General features: G+C 42.2%; 1 protein-coding gene across 7 annotated transcripts in view; it reads right to left on the bottom strand.

The window, feature by feature from the left end:
• MYOCD (myocardin) overlaps window positions 1-20,337 on the bottom strand; it is a 155,529-nt gene that overhangs the window by 19,831 nt on the left and 115,361 nt on the right. For all 7 annotated transcript variants that reach the window (XM_069200370.1, XM_069200371.1, XM_069200375.1 and 4 more), the window contains 3 exons: window positions 17,450-17,691; window positions 7,864-8,014; window positions 5,618-6,571 (listed from right to left, as the gene is read on the bottom strand). In XM_069200370.1, the coding sequence (XP_069056471.1) occupies window positions 5,618-6,571; window positions 7,864-8,014; window positions 17,450-17,691 (1,347 nt within the window). The remainder of the gene's footprint in view (window positions 1-5,617; window positions 6,572-7,863; window positions 8,015-17,449; window positions 17,692-20,337) is intronic.

Raw genomic sequence — 20,337 nt, 5'->3', positions numbered from 1 at the left:
GCAAAAGACAAAAAAACGTATGTTTTACGGCTCATGAGCTACAGATTCTCTTCGACCCCCGGTGCACGATAACCTGCACTGTGGCCTTCAAAGTTGACCTTGCTCATTACATTGAGACAAACAGTGAGGTTTACATCATAATTATCTGCCGAGTTGGTCTTGGAACAGATCATGAGAAGTGTGCCAGTGCTGGCAATTTAGCAGCAAAACCGGCATTTGTTGCCCTGGAGTAGAGCAAATTTACCAGTACTTTAGGTCTCAGTAAATTTGCGGTGACAGCCTGCTACAGAATATTATTTTTGCACTGCTCATCAATTTATATTTATTTATATGTAGTTTGTTTTATCCAAACTGGGCAGAGAGCTTTAAGGAATGATACAGAAATGACAGCACACACGGTTACAAGAAGATAAATTATAGAAATATCTGAAAATAGCATCTATGAGTGGGTAAGAGGCATCATTGTGAGACAAATATGATGAGGGAGCAGAATGACAAAATAAAGCATAGTACTAATATACATAAGTACAAACAAGGGAGGAGAGACAGAGTGACAGTGAAGACAACTTCTCTCAATAAGCATATTTGGAGTTAGAAATCATTCAAGGAAATGCATTTGGAGGAAGAGCAGATGGTTCATTTCACTTTTGAAGGGATTTGTTGTGGTGGATGGTGGGATTAAGTTCCACACCATGGGTGTGCTCACAGAATGGGGTGCAGTCTGTTTTTCTTATATGTTGGATATTCAAGAATGAAGGTGTCTGACCTTGGCAGTTGAAGCTTTTCACCCAAGATAAATCATTTAGGTTCTAGATAGTTCAGAGTCCCAGTATGTCGAGCTTTGTGTTCAGTGTGAGTGTACTTCTAGTTTCAATTAGGAGTCAATTAAGAAAGATCAAGATTGTTGATGTGATTGTGTTACCTGGAGCCCGTGACTAGTCTCGTTCCTGCGTGTAGAGGAGCAAGGTATACAGTCATGTGAGTTTGGAGGTTGAGCTTTTTGTCCAACATGAAGCCCAGGGATTTTGAGTATCCGATGATGGATGAAAGACTCTGTTCATTGCATTTAACCAGCTCTACCAAGGAATGAATCATTTAGATGGTGAGATGAGTCAGAATCCTGTATTTGAGGGGTTCCTTTTGAAATCAAGAAATGACACTCAACACTGTATTCTTTCAAGAATGTCTGACAAGAAGACAATATCATCTGGGGATGCAACTTTCAGTATCACCAGCATAAAAGTGGTTTGAGATGTTGGAATTATTTACAGGAAGCCAAGGGGCTCCATGTCAAATTTGAAGTGTTGGGCAGAGTTTTGACCCTTCAGCAGCTCCTTGCTCTAGAGGGGAGGAATTGGAAATGACGTTTGAGATTGTTATGGGTTGGCATTCGTTAACAAGATATGATGAGGACCATTTTAGTACTGCTTTTTATTTCCATTTTTTCACTAAGGCTTCTTAGTAGAGAGGAATTGTTGACTGTGTCAAAGACTGCAGACAGGTGGAGGAGGGTGAGAAGTTTAAGTTATCTTTGTCTACAATACAGAATATATTGCCAATGATTTGTAACATTCCAGTCTCCAAGCTTCAACCAGATCTAAAAGACGCTGGATCTTTTCAGGAGAAGAGTAACCTGGTCTGTTTTTAGGCATTCCAGGACAACGTTATGCAAGAGGGTGTAATTTATCAAGTTCATCCAAAATGGCATTCGCCATGTTTTCAATATGTAGAGTTTTTAACCAGGTAAACCCTGTGATGCTGAGATCTCTCGCAGCACTGAGGAAACTCTATAAGTTAGGGTGTTTAAGTGAATGCCCGTGTTTTCTTTGACCCATTGTTTAGGTGTATGCAATGCAATGTAACTGTCTATGCAAACTACACTGCAAGGTTTCTGGGCATCAGTGCACAATTACCCCAATCCAGTGAAAACATTTTCTACACCAGTGCAAACTATATAATATAGCCAAAGGGAACAAATACAAATGACACAAATATCGTTATTATTCATTTGTGGTTAAATAAACCAAAGCCTCCACTGACTGACAAATCTTAGCAATAAGATCGCACTGTGGTTGGGGAAAGAAGTTTCCGAGTTTGCATTTCTAGTACGGTTACCTGACCCAGGTCCTTGAGCCAATAAGATTGCTAAGAAGATACTTAATCATCTGTTACATTTTACTTTTCAGCACGAAAAGTGTTCAGTATGTCACCTGGCACGGGCACTCGTGTAGCCTGCGTTTTGTCTCCATGCTTAAGGCATTTCAAGCAACAACCTGAAACACTGGATGCAGTGCAAAACAAACCAAGGGGTGGGACAGCATGTGCTTGCCAGGCTTGAAATGTTGACAACCCCCCAAGGGATCAATTACTGGAAATTCATTTTTACAAGCAGAGTAGACAAAAATCAGCTAAATACGGCCATGGTTTTATTTGTGATTGGGGTTATGGTCACAGAGTGCTGATTAGCACTGCTCTCTCCCACAGCTAAAGGTTCAACATGCAAGGTTTACTTTTAGTCGATATTAAAATACCATGGAGGGCACAGGTTGTGTTACAGAGAATTAAGCAAAATGCTATCTGTCTCCTTTTAATGGTACAATGTTCTCTGTGGTATCATGTGGTGGATTTTTGAGTTGCCAAGCTATCCCTGAAAACTGCTACCTGGGCTCTTGTCATCTGAAATATAGACTTTTGGAGAAACTGTTTTCGAAGGCATTAGACAAGTCTCTCATTCCCTCTCCTAGCGTACTAAGCAAATAAACTCAGCACCGAAACAAAGAAATTCAACCACATCACACCAAGGGGCATATTTATACTCTGTTTGCACCGAATTAGTGTCATTTTTTTTTTACTCTAATTCGGTGCAAAACTAACTCCATATTTATACTTTGGTGCTAGACCCCTCTAGCACCAAATTTATGGAGATAAAGTCATTTTTTGAAAGTGGAGACCTACTTTGCCTTAATGAGATGCAAGGTAGGCGTTCCCGTGCAAAAAATGACTCTATGGCCTTAACGCCATATTTAGGGGCATATTTATACTCTGCGGCATATTTATACTCTGTTTGCACCAAATTAGTGTAATTTTTTTTTACTCTAATTCGGTGCAAAACTAACTCCATATTTATACTTTGGTGCTATACCCATCTAGCACCAAGGCCCTGATTTAAACTTTTTTTGCACCGCATTAACGTCATTTTATGACACAAAAGTGGTGCAAACTTACAAAATATTGGCCCTTATTTATACTTTTTGCTGCAAAACTGCACTAACTCAGTTTTGCACCAAAAAGTTTAGCACCGGCTTGCACCATTTCTGTGCACCAGCCGGGCACCATATTTATGGAATGGTGCAAGCCGGTGCAAAGGGTAGGCTAGAGTTTTAAAAAATGACTTTAGTCGGGTGGGGCTGGCAGTATAGAAGAAGAGGGTTTAGCACCAAAAAATGGCTTTAGGCAGGTTAGAGTTAAAAAAAATTACTCTAACCAGATTAGCGTCATTTTATGGTGCTAAACCTACCATGCCACATGACTCCTGCCTTAGAAAAGGCAGGAGTCATGCCCACCACCCCAGTGGCCAGCACAGAGGACAGGGGTCCCCTGGGCATGGCCATTGCACCCGGTGCCATGTATGGGGGCCCATTTCAGGGCCCCCTATAGCACTTTCAAAAATAAAATGCACTTACCTGTACTTACCTGGGATGTGGTCCCCCTTCCTCGCAGTCCCTCTAGTGTGGGTGGGGGTGCCCCTAGAGCCTAGGGAGGGCACCTCTGGGCTTATTCCATGGTGTTCCACCATGGAAATAGGGCCACAGGTCCCCTAACACCTGCCCTGACCCAGGTCTTAAAAAATGGAGCAAAGCAAGCTTTGCCCCATTTTTTGACCCCTCCTCCCTCCCTTGCACCATTTTTACATGGGAGTATAAATATGGTGTTAAGGCCATAGAGTCATTTTTTTGCACGGGAACGCCTACCTTGCATCTCATTAAGGCAAGGTAGGTTTCCACTTCCAAAAAATGACTTTAACTCCATAAATTTGGTGCTAGACGGGTCTAGCATCAAAGTATAAATATGGAGTTAGTTTTGCACTGAATTAAAGTTATAAAAAAATGACGCTAATTCAGTGCAAACAGAGTATAAATATGCCCCTTAGTGTCAAAAAATGATGCTAATCTGGTCAGAATCATTTATTTTGACTCGAAACTGCCTAACGTCCTTTTTTTTAAAGCTAGCCTACCCTTTGCACCGGCTTGCACCATTCCATAAATATGGTGCCCAGCTGGTGCTAAAAAATGGTGCAAGCCGGTGCAAAACTTTTTGGAGCAAAACTGCCTTAGTGCAGTTTTGCACCAAAAAGTATAAATAAGGCCCCAAGTATCCAAGTCCTCCAATGGCTTCCTCGTCCAGCAAGATTTAGGTTTAGAATTACATTTAAATCGTCCAGCCTCCCTGATTAAGAAGACATACATCTGTTGAAACTCGCATATTGAACTATGCTTCTCACTATTTTGGGTGGTCTTAAAGATTAAACTGTGCTACACTTGGTAGTTTCTTGTTTCAAAACATTCAACCAAAGATACATTCATTCTATGGTGCAGCGACCTCTGGTTGGAAATATCTACCATGTGATATTAGAACTGAACTCACTCTTCTCGCATCCAGGAGACATTTGAAAACCAACCTGAACTATGGCCAATCTTGACTGTTGCTTAATCACTACAGTTTGACCACTGTTTATCTAGTAACTATGTATCATAAATTATTCATTCGTCTATCCCAAATATGTTTTCTTTAAGGTGTCATACTGGAGGTATGCTATAGACACCTGTTAAATACATGAAAATGACATTTTTCGGCAAAACAAATTTTGTAACATGTTTGTTACTCAAATATATGGCATAAACGGTGATTAAGTTTGACAGCATTATCTATATATATATGCTACCCCGTTAATGTGGGACAGTCTAGAATGTGTTTTTCTATATTGTATTAATGAGCAATTCTTTACAGCATACGGCAAAATAGAACCATCAAATTTAAATTCTAAGATTAAAAGTTGCAGAATTTACTAAATGTGATATTCGAAACCAATGCTGATCAATAAACAAAGGTGGTCAAGAGGCAGGGTAAGCTAATGTAATACTTTGTAAAGGAAAAAGGTTCTATGTCAATTTTGGGGCTTCAAATTTGTGATTGTCTGTTTGCAAACACTGGGGAAAACAATAACTTTAAATTAGGACGCTGAGCAGAAAAAACAGAGGCTGAAAATGAGAAAAAATGGTGGAACAAGGAAGCCAAATAAGGAAAACAGTGGGAAACAAAAGAAATATATGTAAGAGGGGAAGTGCAGTATTACCACATCATTTTTCAAGTATGCAGAACAAGTAAACTTTTATTAAACCTTTATTTGTCACAAAAAAGAGGAAGGGCATGTGCCCAGGTTGACGCATGTACTTCACTTCTCAATGATGCCTACACTGCTATTACTGGAGAACTATCACCTAAGGAAGCAGAAAATGGATACTTGAGGTGATCGGACAGAAGAAAGAGAGAAGCAGTGGTTGAAAGAATATTAAAAGGTTCACATTAAAATGCAAAGAAAGTACAACTGTCCTTTTACCTGCACTCCTCGCAGTCTACTGCTGCCTTGTGGGGACACACTGCGCCCATCTGCCTGGGATACTGGCGACACTGGAAGAAGATAATGGCTGTTTGGGGACGGTGGAAGACTGATGTGCTGTGGGCTGTGTACAGTTCCAAGCGGAGAATGCTGAGGTGAACACTGTGGACTTAAGAATGTAGAAGATATGGCGTTTTGGCCCGATGAGTCCATACAATGGCTGTTGAGAATGTGCGACATTTGGTGTGTATCACATGATCTCATAGTGTCCGGGGAACTGCTTGGTTGTGCCTTTATGGACATCTGCTTTGATGCAAATGGGCAACTGGAGACAGGGTTTTCCTGCTTGATGGGCACTCCAAAAAATTGCTGGGACATTATGTGGTTTTCCTGGGAGGCGCTAGTCTTTTTTCTCTTTTGAAGCTGCAGTTTCAGTTCTTCAACCTGCCTCTGTTCCTGTTGGAGCTTCCAAGTTAGTTCATTAATGACCTTTTGCTTCTCTACCAGCATTTTGTCCTTCTCAGCATCCATGACTTCCAGGTCGCACTGGAAGCTGCCTCCATTCATGCTACTCATGAGGCTTTCTTCCGCACTGAGATGCGCTGGAGAGGGCTGCAGGCCATACTGAGGGGACGACATTGGTCGGTCGTTGAATGTATCTGGGAGAGACCCCCCCACTGACAGATCAGACGATGCTGGAGAGATTGGCGGGGTGGAGCTGGTGCTTCCAAACTGATAAAATCCATTCGACAAAACACTTGGGGATGGATGGGACTGGTAATTTGTGAGGGAGTTGTTGGGTGTAACTGGAAAGGTAACAGTAGTTATGTCATTGAATGTCTGCGCTGTGCTGCCGCCACAGTCTTGGAAAGGTCTAAGGCGTTCCATTAGTGCGGTTTTTGTTCCAGACACTGGTAGGCCTCTTATTCGAAGCTGCTGCCTCAGCTCTGACACCTGAAAAAAATTTGATACAGATCAGTTTTATGAATGAATTGCACCTGTCCATGTACGAAAAAGCTGATGTGTGAATGTCTCAAATGCACATGAACGTAAAGCAGAAATAGGAATTATGCTGGTGTTGCCATTAATACTATTGACATCCTTGCGCCTGCCGAACATTAGGTGCTCCTTGATCTCTCCGTACCAGTCAATAAGATCACATCCTAAGCTGATACTCCAAGTTGCATTATATTATGGAAGCATCGGCATCTTTTTCTTCCCTTCAATAAACGCATCAAAAGATCGACAAATTGGTTAACATTCGGGGCATACAGCAGTATGGTGTCATGTGTCTCTTACTGGTAACTATACTTTCCCACAGATCTTTGAGTCCGCAGCTACCTTTTCTGACTAATCGGACCACCTTTGTATAGGAGTATCCTTTTCTTCACTTTTTCCCCTGTGTTATAGCACACACTGAATCCTCCTATACTAGCCTCCCATGGTCATCAAAGTAACACCAAGTTATATAACACAAAGTTTAAGCTGCCACTCTTTAGTTCCTTATGGTCATCCTTTCTTTGCTCTGTGGGATCATAATATCTAAACAGCAGTGGTCTACATATTGTAAAAACTGTACTCTTGGCGCTATTTAAAGCGGGCCATACAGCTGACCATGTTCTCTCGTATAGCCCCAATGCCAGTTAGCTATCCGGACAGAATCACTGTTGGATCGTTGGGGTTGTGTTCAATATAATTGAGCAGCGGTTCTGATGATAAGTTAGTTTATTGCAGCTTTGTTATTCGGATGCTCATCCTACATTTATAAGCATTTATAACAGAGCGCAAAAGGACAGAAGGGAAAAGTCCAACGGTCTTTAATAGATAACCTGGGGGTCCATTGATTATGAAAGCGTTGAGGTACCTGTCAGCACATGGTGCTGCAGGACCTTTGGTTTTAGAAGAAAGAATATATGTCATGTTATGTGACAAACTTAAATAAAATCTTGTGCAATATAATATAATACAAAGAAGTGCCTGTACAAACTGATACTGACAGGAGAATTAATGAGGAATTATTGCATTTTCAGGTGGACATATATTTATTCTGGAAAGACTATTAGTAAATAACAATGTTGCAGGTTTACAAAATACAGGACATCGTGCTTCCATTTAAAGAACGTTAAAGGATATGAGGTGAAGAGGCTTCTTGTGCTGTTTAATGAATAGTTAATATCTGCAGATACAGTGGTGATTATTTCAAGCTACTAGTACATGCTGTTTGAACATGGTGGAGGCAGGTTTACCTTTAGGTCGTCAAGGTTGGAAGGTAGGGGGCCTGGTTTAACAGCAGAGGCACTGGACTGCCCTGAGAATGTTGTTTTCACTGGAGACAGGCAGGGGCTGCTGCCTGTTGAAGAGTTTGAGCTTCTTACCATGTGCTCGCCGCTGGGTTGCCTTAAAAGACAAAAAGTATAATATTAAAGACTGTAGTTTCCCCAAACTAAAGTTGATTGGACTTCTGTAAGTAGCAGTTATCGCATTGTTGATGCTACAGATGTCTGGCATGCAGCAAGTCCAAGCCCCAGCCCTCAACCATTCAACACTACTTAGAGTTAATACATGCCATGAATATTCAAATCGCTTGCACCAGTGACGTGGCCATTCATACTATGGTGTCAGACAAAAGAACCAGCATAATTTGATCAAGATTTTATTAAAGACACATAGCGGATATTATATGTTTTTTCTCCTTTCATTGCAGCTCTCAGCAGTAAGAGTGGGCAGTGGTTTTACCAGTACAGGTTTACGGATGGGAACATGGGCAGACCACAGGGGAATTCCCTCTTTTACACGATTTAAGCAAAAATGCAAATGAGGCAGAACCTCTTCAATAATGTGCAGCTCCTGAAACAGTGCAAGGTATCTTGTACACAGAAGAAAGGCCATGGTATGTGAGGCTCACCCATGAACATTCCACACCTGGACAGTAGTTGAAAGCAGGGTCTGATGATTGTGGGCGCCGTATGTAAGAGATGTAGAAATGAGTATAAAACGAATTACAGGGATGATTTTCATCTAATAGTTCTGAGTGATATTACAGACATCTGAAGCTTTCCTCCTATTGTCTATTTGATTTCACTTAGAGCCCCTCCGTGAAAACAATCACCGTAATTCACTGTTAATGATCTATTTTTCTATTTGTTATGTATGGCTCTCATAAGAAGCCTCTATTGTTTATTTCAGTTTATGAATCTCTTAAGCCACTGCTATGATATTGCAATAGTTGATCATAAAACTGGTTGCCCACTGTTGTGATGTCATAAGGCCCTGCTTGCCTGCTTTGAATGAAAGCATATAGGAAGCATAGGAAGGGGAAGGAAGGCAGGGAAGGTGGTGGGGGTTGGTCAAGGATGACAGGTACGTTTTTTTTTTTTTAAACCTTTGGGTCTGGGATACATATTGGAGGCCATGCTATGTTTGGCTCACTCATTACCAATCTGCCACTGTGTAGCTGTTGAAATCAGGGACAGATGGTTTCGGGCCATACATAACATAAACTTATAGATGGGTAAAAAGTGAATTACATGGATGTTTTTCACCTCGAGGTTCTGAGTGACATCATAGACAAATCAAATCTCTCTCTTTGTCTATTAAATGTCTCACAGAACTCCTCAGTGAAAAACATCATGGTAATTCACTGTTACCCATCTTTAATTCTGTATGTTATGCTTGTCTTCCATTACCCACTGTTACTATGTGATAAAGGCCTTCCAGGCCAGGCTGAGAGGACAGTCTGAAAGCCAAAAGCACAGCTGTAGTCAGCGGAAGGGAGGCAGGGAAGATGGCATGCTGGATAAAGAAGCAGATACGTTTTTTTTAAAACTTTGGTACGAGGATACATAACGAAGGCCATATTATGTATGGCTCACCCATCACTCCTCTGCCCCTGTGTAGCAGCTGAAAACCGAGGAGATGATTTTTGGGGAAATGCATAACCTAAAATTAGAGATTGGTAAAAAGTCAAATTACAAGGATGTTTTTCACCCGGGGAGTCTGAGTGACATCACAGACAACTCGAACTTTGCTCTGCTTGTCTATTTGATGTCACTAAGAACTCCTTGGCGAAAAGCATCCCAGTATTTTACTGTTACACATCTATAATTCTATATACCATCAAAAGAGTTATCTCTATTATTGTTACACAATCTAATTGTAACTGGAAAGAAAATAACATGCTTTTCAGCTTTTCCAAAATGTGGTTTCTGGAACTTCTTGCTTGTTATGAATGAATGTGCTTTCTTTCTAAAGTGCTGCTCAAATGTGTATGTAAAAGATAAAATAAACACATAGGGTGGTACTAGCTCTTCATTCCTTCAAGGGAGATCTGTTTAACCGATAACCCGTACAGAAGAAAGATGAGCCCCACAGAAACATTTAGCAATGCATTGAAGTGAATTATGACCCATGAATTTTGTCGAGATCAAAATACAGGAATCGGGATACTTCCAGAAAGGCACGGATTTTTCCAGCCTAACTGGTGTCATTTCGTCACTTCCCCCGGACATCAGCCAACCACGTCAGAAGCACTACTCCTAGAAGAAATCTGGCGCCCTCTTGCGGCTGACTACCTGGTAACCACCATCTAAGCCTACTCAGAAAAAAACAGAGACGATCGCGATGCCCCATGAATCCAACCAAGGGCTACAGATTAAATACGAGGCGTCACAACTCCTGAAATGGCTGACTTTCATTCTCTTGGATCAAATATCGATGGGTTTTACAAGGTAATTTCAGATATTTTACCACATAATAAACAGCCACGTGCTTACAGTAAGCTTTCCGCTTTCTAAAAGACAGTTCTTCACGGTGATAAGTATCTTTCTTTCAAGCCGGAGATGACATTTGAAAATTCTTGCACAAAATGTATTACAAATCGCAGCATACGTCGGCAAGTACGTAACAGGTGAATATATTTCGGTAACAAAAGGTTGGCTTTTGAACCTGCATTTCTGGAGCACACTGTTCTGATGCACAAGACTGTGCGTGGCGGATGACTGTGCATAAGGTTTACAGGTCATGAATAATATGCACAGACTTTTAAAGGAAACTAATATTATTTAACTTCTATTTTTCAGAAGTGCAAGGAAGGTTTGGTCCCTGAATGAAGGTGCAGTTATTAATAGGAAATCTACACGTAAATGATATTGAGGACGCAATATTCATGTCCGATGATATTTCCGCAGACACTATTCTAAATTTTGACACAACCAAAGGGAGTCATTGTACACGGAATATACAAATATATTTATAGCAGAAACTTGTGGGGAGCTCTGGGGGCGCAACATGTTCCCTTGAATGCAACTGGAAGATTCAGCTAAAAGCATGGCCTCGAAGAAACATTCAAGTAACATTCACAAAAGTTGTCATGCAACCATAGGCCCTAGAAAGTGGCTTTTTCAACTCCTGCTACAACAGAACACTTGTTAGGCCACATCGATTCTCAGTGAAACATAGAGTGTGAAATGACAGGTGATGTGCAATATTGATACATTTACATATCTCTATGTCTAAGGCAGTCGTGGCTGGCGACTCCGCATGGTGGTGGTGCGGCTGGGGGGAGGCCAAACAAATGTATATATATATATACTTGTTTTTTAAATTACTTACCTCATCTCCGCGCTGCTCCAACGTCGCAACCGTTGCCCTCCAGGCACATGTTCCCAGTGTGCCCTGTGCCAATCATGACGGTTGGAGTGCCCCAGCTGGGGGCTCCAGCACAGACTGGGAGCCTGTGCAGGCTCTCTCCAACTCAGCACCACAGTGCTGGGTTGGCGAGAGCCCTTGTGTGCATGTATGTTTGGCTGGCCTGAGACGGCCGGCCAAACATATATACGCACTGAGGGGAGTGCTCTGTGCACTCCCCTCCATGCTCGTCACCCCCATGGCTCCACCCCTTTAGAAACAAAACGACAATAGACAGTGTTTATTGTCGTTTTGTTTCTAAAGGTTGCAGCTCCTGCTGATGCTGGCGGGGGGGTGGGGGGTTAGGGTGTGCGATGCTCCTCCGCCCTGATGGAAGACCGCCCCTGGTCTAAGGTTTAACAATCGTTTTACAGAGCAAATAAGCGTCAATGAGATAGTTCAACGGGTTGATCACCTGCTGTTGAAAACAGTATGCACTCATCAAGTCACAATTTGTAATCTTGGGGGATCAGCTAAACGTTTTATATTCTTGAGCCTCTTATAGTGAGAAGAGCTGGATTAACAGTAATTCCTAACATCTAGCCTGTACCAATGGGAGCTGCTATAATTATTTGTTTAGCAGATGCAGAGATGTTATAGTTAAATGGTGTAGTTTTTGTATTGCTTAAAATTCTATTTAAGGCAAAGATGTGTCTAATTGGGATTACGTTTTCTGATAATTTTACATTTTCTGTACTTTTCTGTATTTTATTATAATCCACATCAATATTCATGGAAGAGATATGGCAGTAATGATAAGTAGGAATGGTAATGCCTCTTGATACACTACACATCTCACAGCCTTTAAACAAATCATTGTGGGGCTTTCTGTCAAGAACCCAGGAGCAGGCAGATGTAGTGTATACACATCATTTTACTGATGGATACCCACGTTTTCAGCTTCATTTATATTAAACTAATGATCAACACACGACAATAACCAATCACTTTGTTCAGTGATTAAATCACCTTATATATAGGCTGGTGATATTTAGTAAACAGAAATGAATGTTCTCTACTGCAGATTACTGTGGCTGTGTAAGGACCGTCTTAAATCTCAGTTAAAGTTGTTGAAGACATTTTTCTCTTTTTTACTTGTGGACCCCTGGATGTTCTACCTATGTTGTAGTTGGGACCTTCCGACCAGGCCTCAGCCATGTGCTCTTTGCTAAACTGCCATTTCGCTTTATTACCAATGCAGTCTTCTTTAGGAAAGGACTGGTATTCAGTTGTATCAGTTCGTCATAATTACACAGAGAGGTTACACATTTTAATGACCAGCACCTTATATGTTGACTGTGGAGGGAGACGGACTCCCTTTCTCTGTTACCTATAAAGTGATGCATATGGCAGTGGAGTAGCATAACATGGAGTAGCTACCATGTATCATGTGATATTCGCCTGCCACACAGAAAGAGGGCAGGCTCGTGCATTAGGTTTGCCATCTATTTAAAAATAACTGTTTATGCCTAAAGGCAGCCACTGAAATATATTTCGAAATATTTATGTAATTTAATTCAAAACTCCCAATTTCAAAAACACAGTTATTGAGCACTGTCTGGGTCTGTAGATGGGTAGGAACAAAAATTAACACTGCCTTCCCCTGTCCAGTAGATACCTTTTGTACACAAGGTATCCGGTTTCACCCATATTTTGTATGTACACAAGTTGTATGTTACAAATATTTTTGCTCAGCAAAGGATTGTTTTTAACAAAGGCGTGGGTCTATTGGCCCCGCCATCTTACAGATTTATTTATTCAGGGGTAGGAATCAATCAATTGATCACCTCTCCACATTTAGAGCCAATGCTATGGCCCCTACTCCTCAACTGAATCCTAGAAATTAGAACAAGGCAGAAGTGCCCCTTGCTTTGCCGGAACAAGGTGGAACCCTGCTTTAACAGCAACAGCATTGCCCTAACCCTCGAATTCAATTTCTGTTTCAAGAAATCGTCCCAGATGTGAGGAAAACAATCACTTGACCATGCTTTCAGTTACATTTCGGTCTTCCTCTAGATTGTGCAGTGGCTTGTATTAGTACTTCTTAATCTCAGGAGTAATCCGGACTTACTCTTGAAATTGATAAGTAAAACTGGAGTACTAAAGGAGTATGTCACACTTGTATATCAATCTTTTCAAATCGAACCTGAGTGGGCATTTTTAGAGCATAAACCGTGCCCTGGGCAGTGGGGCACTGCACATAGCCATTGCCAACAATGTTGTCCAAGATGATCACAAAGTTATGTGGAATAGGGTTATTGGAGACTGAAACAGTAAGACGGTTTTACAGTATTATGATGTAGTAGTCTTTGAAAACGTGCTTCTTCATCTCTTCTCTGAAATGTAGGAGGGTCACGGAATTTCTAATAGTTATGGTGATAGTGTTACATATCCTGGATATTGTTTGATCTGGCCCTTTTTGCTGGTTTATCCCCAGACTTTATGCATTTGGCCTCCTACTTTTCTGACCCCCTTTTTGTTGGTTCTAGGACTCTGGGCACTTTACCACTGCTGACCAGTGCTAAACTGCATATGCTGACTGTGTAAATTGTAATTATGATTGGTTATCCATGATTAGCCTATTTGATTGACTAGTAAGTTCCTAGTATAGTGCACCATGTGTACACAGGGCCTGTAAATCAAGTCCTATAGTGGGCCTGCAGCACTGATTGTGCCACCCACATGAGTAGCTCTGTAAACATGTCTCAGACCTGCCATTACAGTGTTTTGTGTGCAGTTTTAAACTGCCATCTCAACCTGGGAAGTGTGCCCACTTGCCAGGCCCAAACCTTCCCTTTTAGTACATGTAAGGCACCCCTAAGGTAGGCCCAAGTTGGTCCCAGGGGCAGGGTGCAGTGTATTCAAAAGGTAGGACATGTACTGGTGTGTTTTACATATCCTGATAGTAAAATACTGCCTTATTCGGCTTTCACTATTGTAAGGCCTTCTCTCCCTTAGGTTGACATGTGTATTGCCTTGAAATATCTCTTCAGTGTAATTTCCCCTTGGGAGCAGATACAGATTTGGAGTTTGGAGTCTCTAACCCCACAATTTAAAAATACATCTTTTAGGGAAGGTGTCTCTTAACTTGTTTGTTTGAAAATGCCACTTTTAGAAAGTGGGCATTTTCTTGCTTAACCATTCTGTGTCTATGTCTGGCTGTGGAATGCACATCTGAATTAGGATGACAGTTGGACTGGTTGTGAATTCACTCTAGACAGTCACACAAAGGGAGCTGAGGTGTGCCCTGCATATCCTGATGGGGCTTCCTGGGTTACAATGGTGGGAGGAGCTGACACTTGCACCTGAATAGGGCTGTGCCTATCCCTACACAATACAGTTTTCAACCCCCTAGAGTGTGCCTGGGACCAGGGCAGGAAAGGCAGGGTCTTGTGCACTGTAAAAACTTTCCTTTGAAGTTTGCCTACTTCAAAGGCAGGGATGAGTATAAGTATTGGACCCAAAACCCCTGACTTTCAGAACACATCTGGATAAGAGGAGACTCTGCCAAGGAGAAGAGCTGAAGAGCTGTGAGGAGGAGTACTGCCCCTTTGCTGTGTGTGCTTTGCTGGGTTGGCCTGCAGTTGCTGCTTCTGCTTTGGAGAGGACAGAGACTGGACTTTGCTGCACATCCTACTTGTGCCTCCTCTGGGTTCTCGTGGTGAGAATCCTGACTCGCCAAGTGGTGCCCACTCTAGTTTCTTGGCCCTTGGGAGTGAAAGCTGGTATAAAAACAAGAAGAACTAGGCACATCGAATCCTGACGACTCCAGGACCAGTGCCGCTGCATGACTTCATGTTGTTGCCTGCACCCAAAGCTGTGTTTCCCACTGAAGTGCAATGACAGCGACTGTTGCTGCAGGCCCGGCACTGCTGGCCAGCTGCTGCCTCAGTGCCTCTGAAATTCCGTGACATCCTGAGTCCCGAGTGCGATGTCACCGAACTCCGTGACACCGGACTCTGCCACAGCCCCTGTGGCCCCCGTGGTGTGGCCATGACCCTGTGAAGTCCCCTTACCACATCTTGACTCACTGGACTCATCAGCCCCACCTGACTGTCAGGAACCGACGCCTCACCACCGACGCACCTCACCTCCACTGCCTCCACAAGGAATTGGCGCCTCACCTCTGTAAGGAACCAAAGCCCCATCTCCTGTGTAGTAGCACAGAACTGATGCCACATCAGCTCTAGCAACGCCTCACCTCCCCAACTTCGTTCTACATCTTAGACTCCTCCTCATTTCTAAGGTACTGAACCTGGGCGCTGTGCACCAGTCTGAACTATTGTGTTTCTAAGTGCTTTATTGGGATTTAATCTTCAGAAATTCATATCTTTGCTTGTGTATGTTGGATTTTTGTTGTTTTGGTCTTGGCTACTTAAATATTGGATATATTTATAAACTGGCGTGGTGTCCATCTGTAGTGGTTTCACTGTGTTACTATGAGTGTAGGCACAAAATTTTATACATTGCCTCTGGGATAAACCTGGGATAAACCTGATTGTTCGTGCCAAGCTACCAAGGGGGTGAGCAGAGGTTATCTTAGGAGTGTGACTCCCAAACCCTGACTAGACTGAGGGTCCCTACTTGGACAGGGTGTAAGCTGACTGCCAACTAAAGACCCCATTTCTAACAGATATGTTTAATGGAACAGTCATTTTTCCTAATCCTCTTTTTTTTACATTTCTTTGACTCTTGACAGGAGAAGTTCTGACTGTGGATATGATGAAACCTCTTGGAGGTGATTAGTTTGTCAACCAGCTACGTAGGACAGCCATTGCTCCGATGTGGGAAACCTGCAACCTTCTGTAGGGCTTGCCTCATATAGTTTAGAGGGCGTGAAGCATAGAGATCTTGGAAAGAAAAAAGCATGCAGAACAACTGGATAATCTTCAACCAGAAGGAAAACCTATTTGGAAAGCACTTTACAGTTCTTTCCCAATTTAGGGGAAATACTTTGACTTTCCAGGGAAAATACTCCACCTTCACAAATTTCTAAGACTAAGTAGGCTAGCTTCACCTACCTGTGGAAGGTGCAGCCTTCTCAGATAGAAAGTGGCCTTCTCTAAATCAGAGGATTTCTATATTTGTAAAAGCCACTGACTAAGCATTTGAAAAAGTAAGCACCTGCCTTTCACATTGCTTCACAGAATTAAACATACTGGAAAGGTTGAACTGACTCCCATAAAAAAAGTTAGAATTTCAAAGTCCTGCATTTGATTGGTCCACCTCTCAAACACTCATCCAGTGTCATCTATTCTAGGGTTGGTCTTGCTTGCTTCTTAGGTATTTCTGAACTCCCATGCAGAGAGATGTGTTTCCTATTTCTACCGTTCCCCCTAATCTGCACAGAAAATTACTTTGCCATTGCTTCTACTGTAATAATTATACTTTGTTTATTAACTATTAAACCATTTATCCATTTTTATCCCTCCAAGTCTGTGACTTTTTTACACTTAATCTATCTTAGTTAGAGACACTGAGGCTGAGCTTTCTTTACATTGTTTTGTTGTTTACAGTACTGTATCTAGGGCTAGGCAAAATGGTTACACTGGTTTAATTTTGAGTAATTTCTGGCATTTTGCTTGTTATCTGACATTACCCCACTATGCCTGGTTGCATAATTGAACACTGTTCGGGTAAAATCCTATTGCAGGAGCATGGCAGTAGTGCGAACGACCAGAAGATGAGTGGCTGTTTTCAGGACTTGTGTTTTTCCCCTATCTTTTTTTAAAGCAGGAAAATGTGTCCCGATTATGAAGCATTTCACACTAAATATAGTGCAAAATGCAAGATTTCCATTTCACATACTTTCTGTGGAATGTGGTGAACTACGCCAAAAGAAATTATGTAAATGTCACACACCCTTATTAGAAATAAACATTATAACCCACATACACTTCTCTGTAAGTTTTCTTCCTCTGTCCAATAGTCAAGAGGGGCCCGGGGGAATATGAGTTAACCCACTGTGTGAACTCACTCCTAGCTTCCATTAAGAATGCGACTTCCCTCCAACACACCTTGCCATTTTCTTTCATGCAACATGGCTTCCATTTTTCTTTCACTCTTTTCATTGAGGTTATTGTGTAAAAACCACTAAACTGTGTCAGAAAGTGACAACATTGACATTCCAAACCCAAGAACCCTTACTTGAGCTGTGGCTGGTGAAGGCCTTGATAGTTAAAATGGTGGTGCTGCTGCTGGCTGAGTATCTGCAGCTGGAGGAAGAGCTGCTGCTGCTGGAGGAGCCTTGCGTAGGCTGAGTCCATGGGTGGCGGGGACTTCTCAGCCTTCTGGTCTGGGGGAATGTACTGGTGATACTTCAGCTTCTTCACCTTTGGCTTGGTGTCTTTGGGTTTCTTGTGGCGGTTCTTGTCACAGGGCAGCTTGGACTGTACATTACAGGGAGGAAAACACAAAAGATAATCAGTTGACAAAGTGAATATGTGCATGACGTTCAGAGAAAGAAGATTCGCTGTCAGTTCGATGTTGGACTGCAACATGGTCGAATCGCGGTGCAGTACGAGCTGCCAAGAGGATCATGTACAGTGGAAATTGTATTCAGTTGTCTATTATGAGCTCAGCAGATGGGACTACCCATGGTAGAAACTTGTGCATAACCTTGAGATCACATATTCAAAACCGTGCAGGGCTGAGTCTGCCTTTCTTTCTTATGAGATCGATAACATGACAACCATTGAAATGAGCAATAACAAAGCAGATTATTTAAGGAGGAAAACCCACATCAGTTTGTGATGTACGCTGTAGCAAAGGCCAGCAACGAAGCATTACTGACCATAACCAGTCTTTAATAATAGGTATTGGCCCTCGACCAAACTTTGGACTCGAGAGGCAAGACAGTACACACAAAAAGAGTAACCAAACTACTGTCATTGATTCGATCCAAGTTTAATGAATTAATAAATGTGCCAACGTTGTCTGTCATGCCTGTCTCACGCCTGTCCTCAATCATTTTCCTGCTGAGGGATAGTCTCAACTGAGAGCCTACGTCGTTAATGGTGTAAATCCAGAACAACCTGATAGTTTAGTTCAGTTTCAAAATTCCAATAAATGGAACTCCATAATGGTGCTTTTTTAAGGGCTCTGTGCAACAGTTTGCACCAGTGACGTGTGATGATGGATGGTGACAACCTTGCAGGCGGTACTTGGACTTCCGATAAAGATTCTTCTGTACTTCAAGGTGTTTTACGTTGTAAAGGTATTATTTACAGAATAAGATTTAAGCCTCTGTTCAACATTAGGAAAATACATGGTATCACCTGTGTCCGGCAGTTGGTTTCAATGGGATGGAGTTGGAGTGGGTCCATTACTTTCACAAATGCACTCATTCTAATGTTTGGAAAGATTTTGCAGTGCTACAGTCACACATGGGGGAGGGAGCTGCAGTTTGCTGCACAACTAATCTGGCTCTGTGCTGTGGAAAATGTAAGCAGTCTCTCTGGCGCGCTCCCAGGCACGCGCCGCAGAATGAGACTGTGCTGATGGGTTTGAAGAGTCTGCTCATCATGTTCTTCTCGTAAATAACGGGAACACTAATGCCTTTTCCCTGACACACACACATGGATCTTTGGTGGCATTACACTTTTGGCATCTCCTTGTAGGTTTGCGTGTTGTGAAAGACTATATTAGAGGCATTTCGGACCCAAACGGTCTTCTGGGACAAAGTCTGAGGATGGCTATGGCTCCTTAACCTCCCCCACTTAACTACACCACATCTAAAGGTTCTGGGCAAAAATACGCGGCCTTTAAAAAATAAAAAAGGCAAATGAAGTAATCGAGGATCTTATCTCCTACTGGTTAAAAGACCTCAACCTTAGAACGTCCTCATCCACAATTTGAGTGAACTATCCAGGAGTTCTGGTACAGTAACAGCACCGACAAGATATCACAGAAAATTGAGCAGTGACTACCGAGATCAGCCTTTCAGTCTTCCGAGGTCAGTAAAAAAAAATACCAATTTCAATTGTTTAATAGTGATTGTATAGGCACACAATGTACTAAGTAATGTTATTTTAATAAATAATAGATTATTATTGTATTAATATTTACAATTCAGACACAACTGAAGCATCCCTCTACAGACATTAAGGGCATATTTACAAGCCCCTAGCGCCACCGTGTGGTGCCATAGCGTCATTTTTTTTAACGCTAAGGCAGCCCTTAGGTGGCTATTCCCCCATTCCATATTTACAAAGTGGTGCAATGCTTGCATTGCGTCACTTTGGAACCCCTTGCGCCATATTATGCCTGCATCAGGCATAATGTATGCAAGGTGGGCGTTCTGATGCAGGTAGGCCCGAAAAAATGGCACAGTGAAATATACCACATTTTACTCTGCGTTTTTTCTGTCATTTTTAACGCCTGCTTGAACACACCCATTTTAATCAATGGGCCTCCCTGTGCTTTGCAGCTCTAGCATCAACATGTTTTACACTAATGCAGCAAAGCCCCACAATAGCGTAATTTCTTTTATGCTATTGTCCTAATGACCGCCATGGTGAGCCATGTTGTAAATAAGGTGCAACCATGGTGTCTTTAGGTGGGGCATGGGCGACTCAAGAAAAGTGGTGCATCAGGACAGATGCGCCACTTTCTTGTAAATATGCCCCTTAGTACAGCTCCCTGCACTATAAACAAGACAGCCAGCAGCTACTGTACCCAGTGACTTAACCTCAGGAAGGCATGACTATCTCTCTTCTTGGCAGCCTACCGGCATCCTATATGCTTCTACATCTCAGCCCAGCACCATTCACAGTCTTACATGTGACCATCATGTCTGTCTTTGCTCCTCCTGAATCCCGTATATTTTTGCTTACCCTATCATGTCCATCTTTCCTTCTCCTGAATTCCAGACTCTTTACTTTTCCCAATTTTCTCTCTCTTCCTTATTTTAAATGTCCACTCTCTGGTCACCTAGCCTCTTTCACCATGCTCCTCATTACTCTACCATCTTTGTGTGCCTCACAGCAATTCTCACAGTGATCCCCAGCTCCCTGCTTCTTCTCAGTGATACCCAT

The sequence above is a fragment of the Pleurodeles waltl genome, chromosome 7 (genome assembly GCF_031143425.1).
Source record: "Pleurodeles waltl isolate 20211129_DDA chromosome 7, aPleWal1.hap1.20221129, whole genome shotgun sequence".
NCBI lineage: Eukaryota > Metazoa > Chordata > Amphibia > Caudata > Salamandridae > Pleurodeles > Pleurodeles waltl.
The sequence above is the reverse complement of the archived record's forward strand: the minus strand, read 5'-3'. Positions and strand labels throughout refer to the sequence as shown.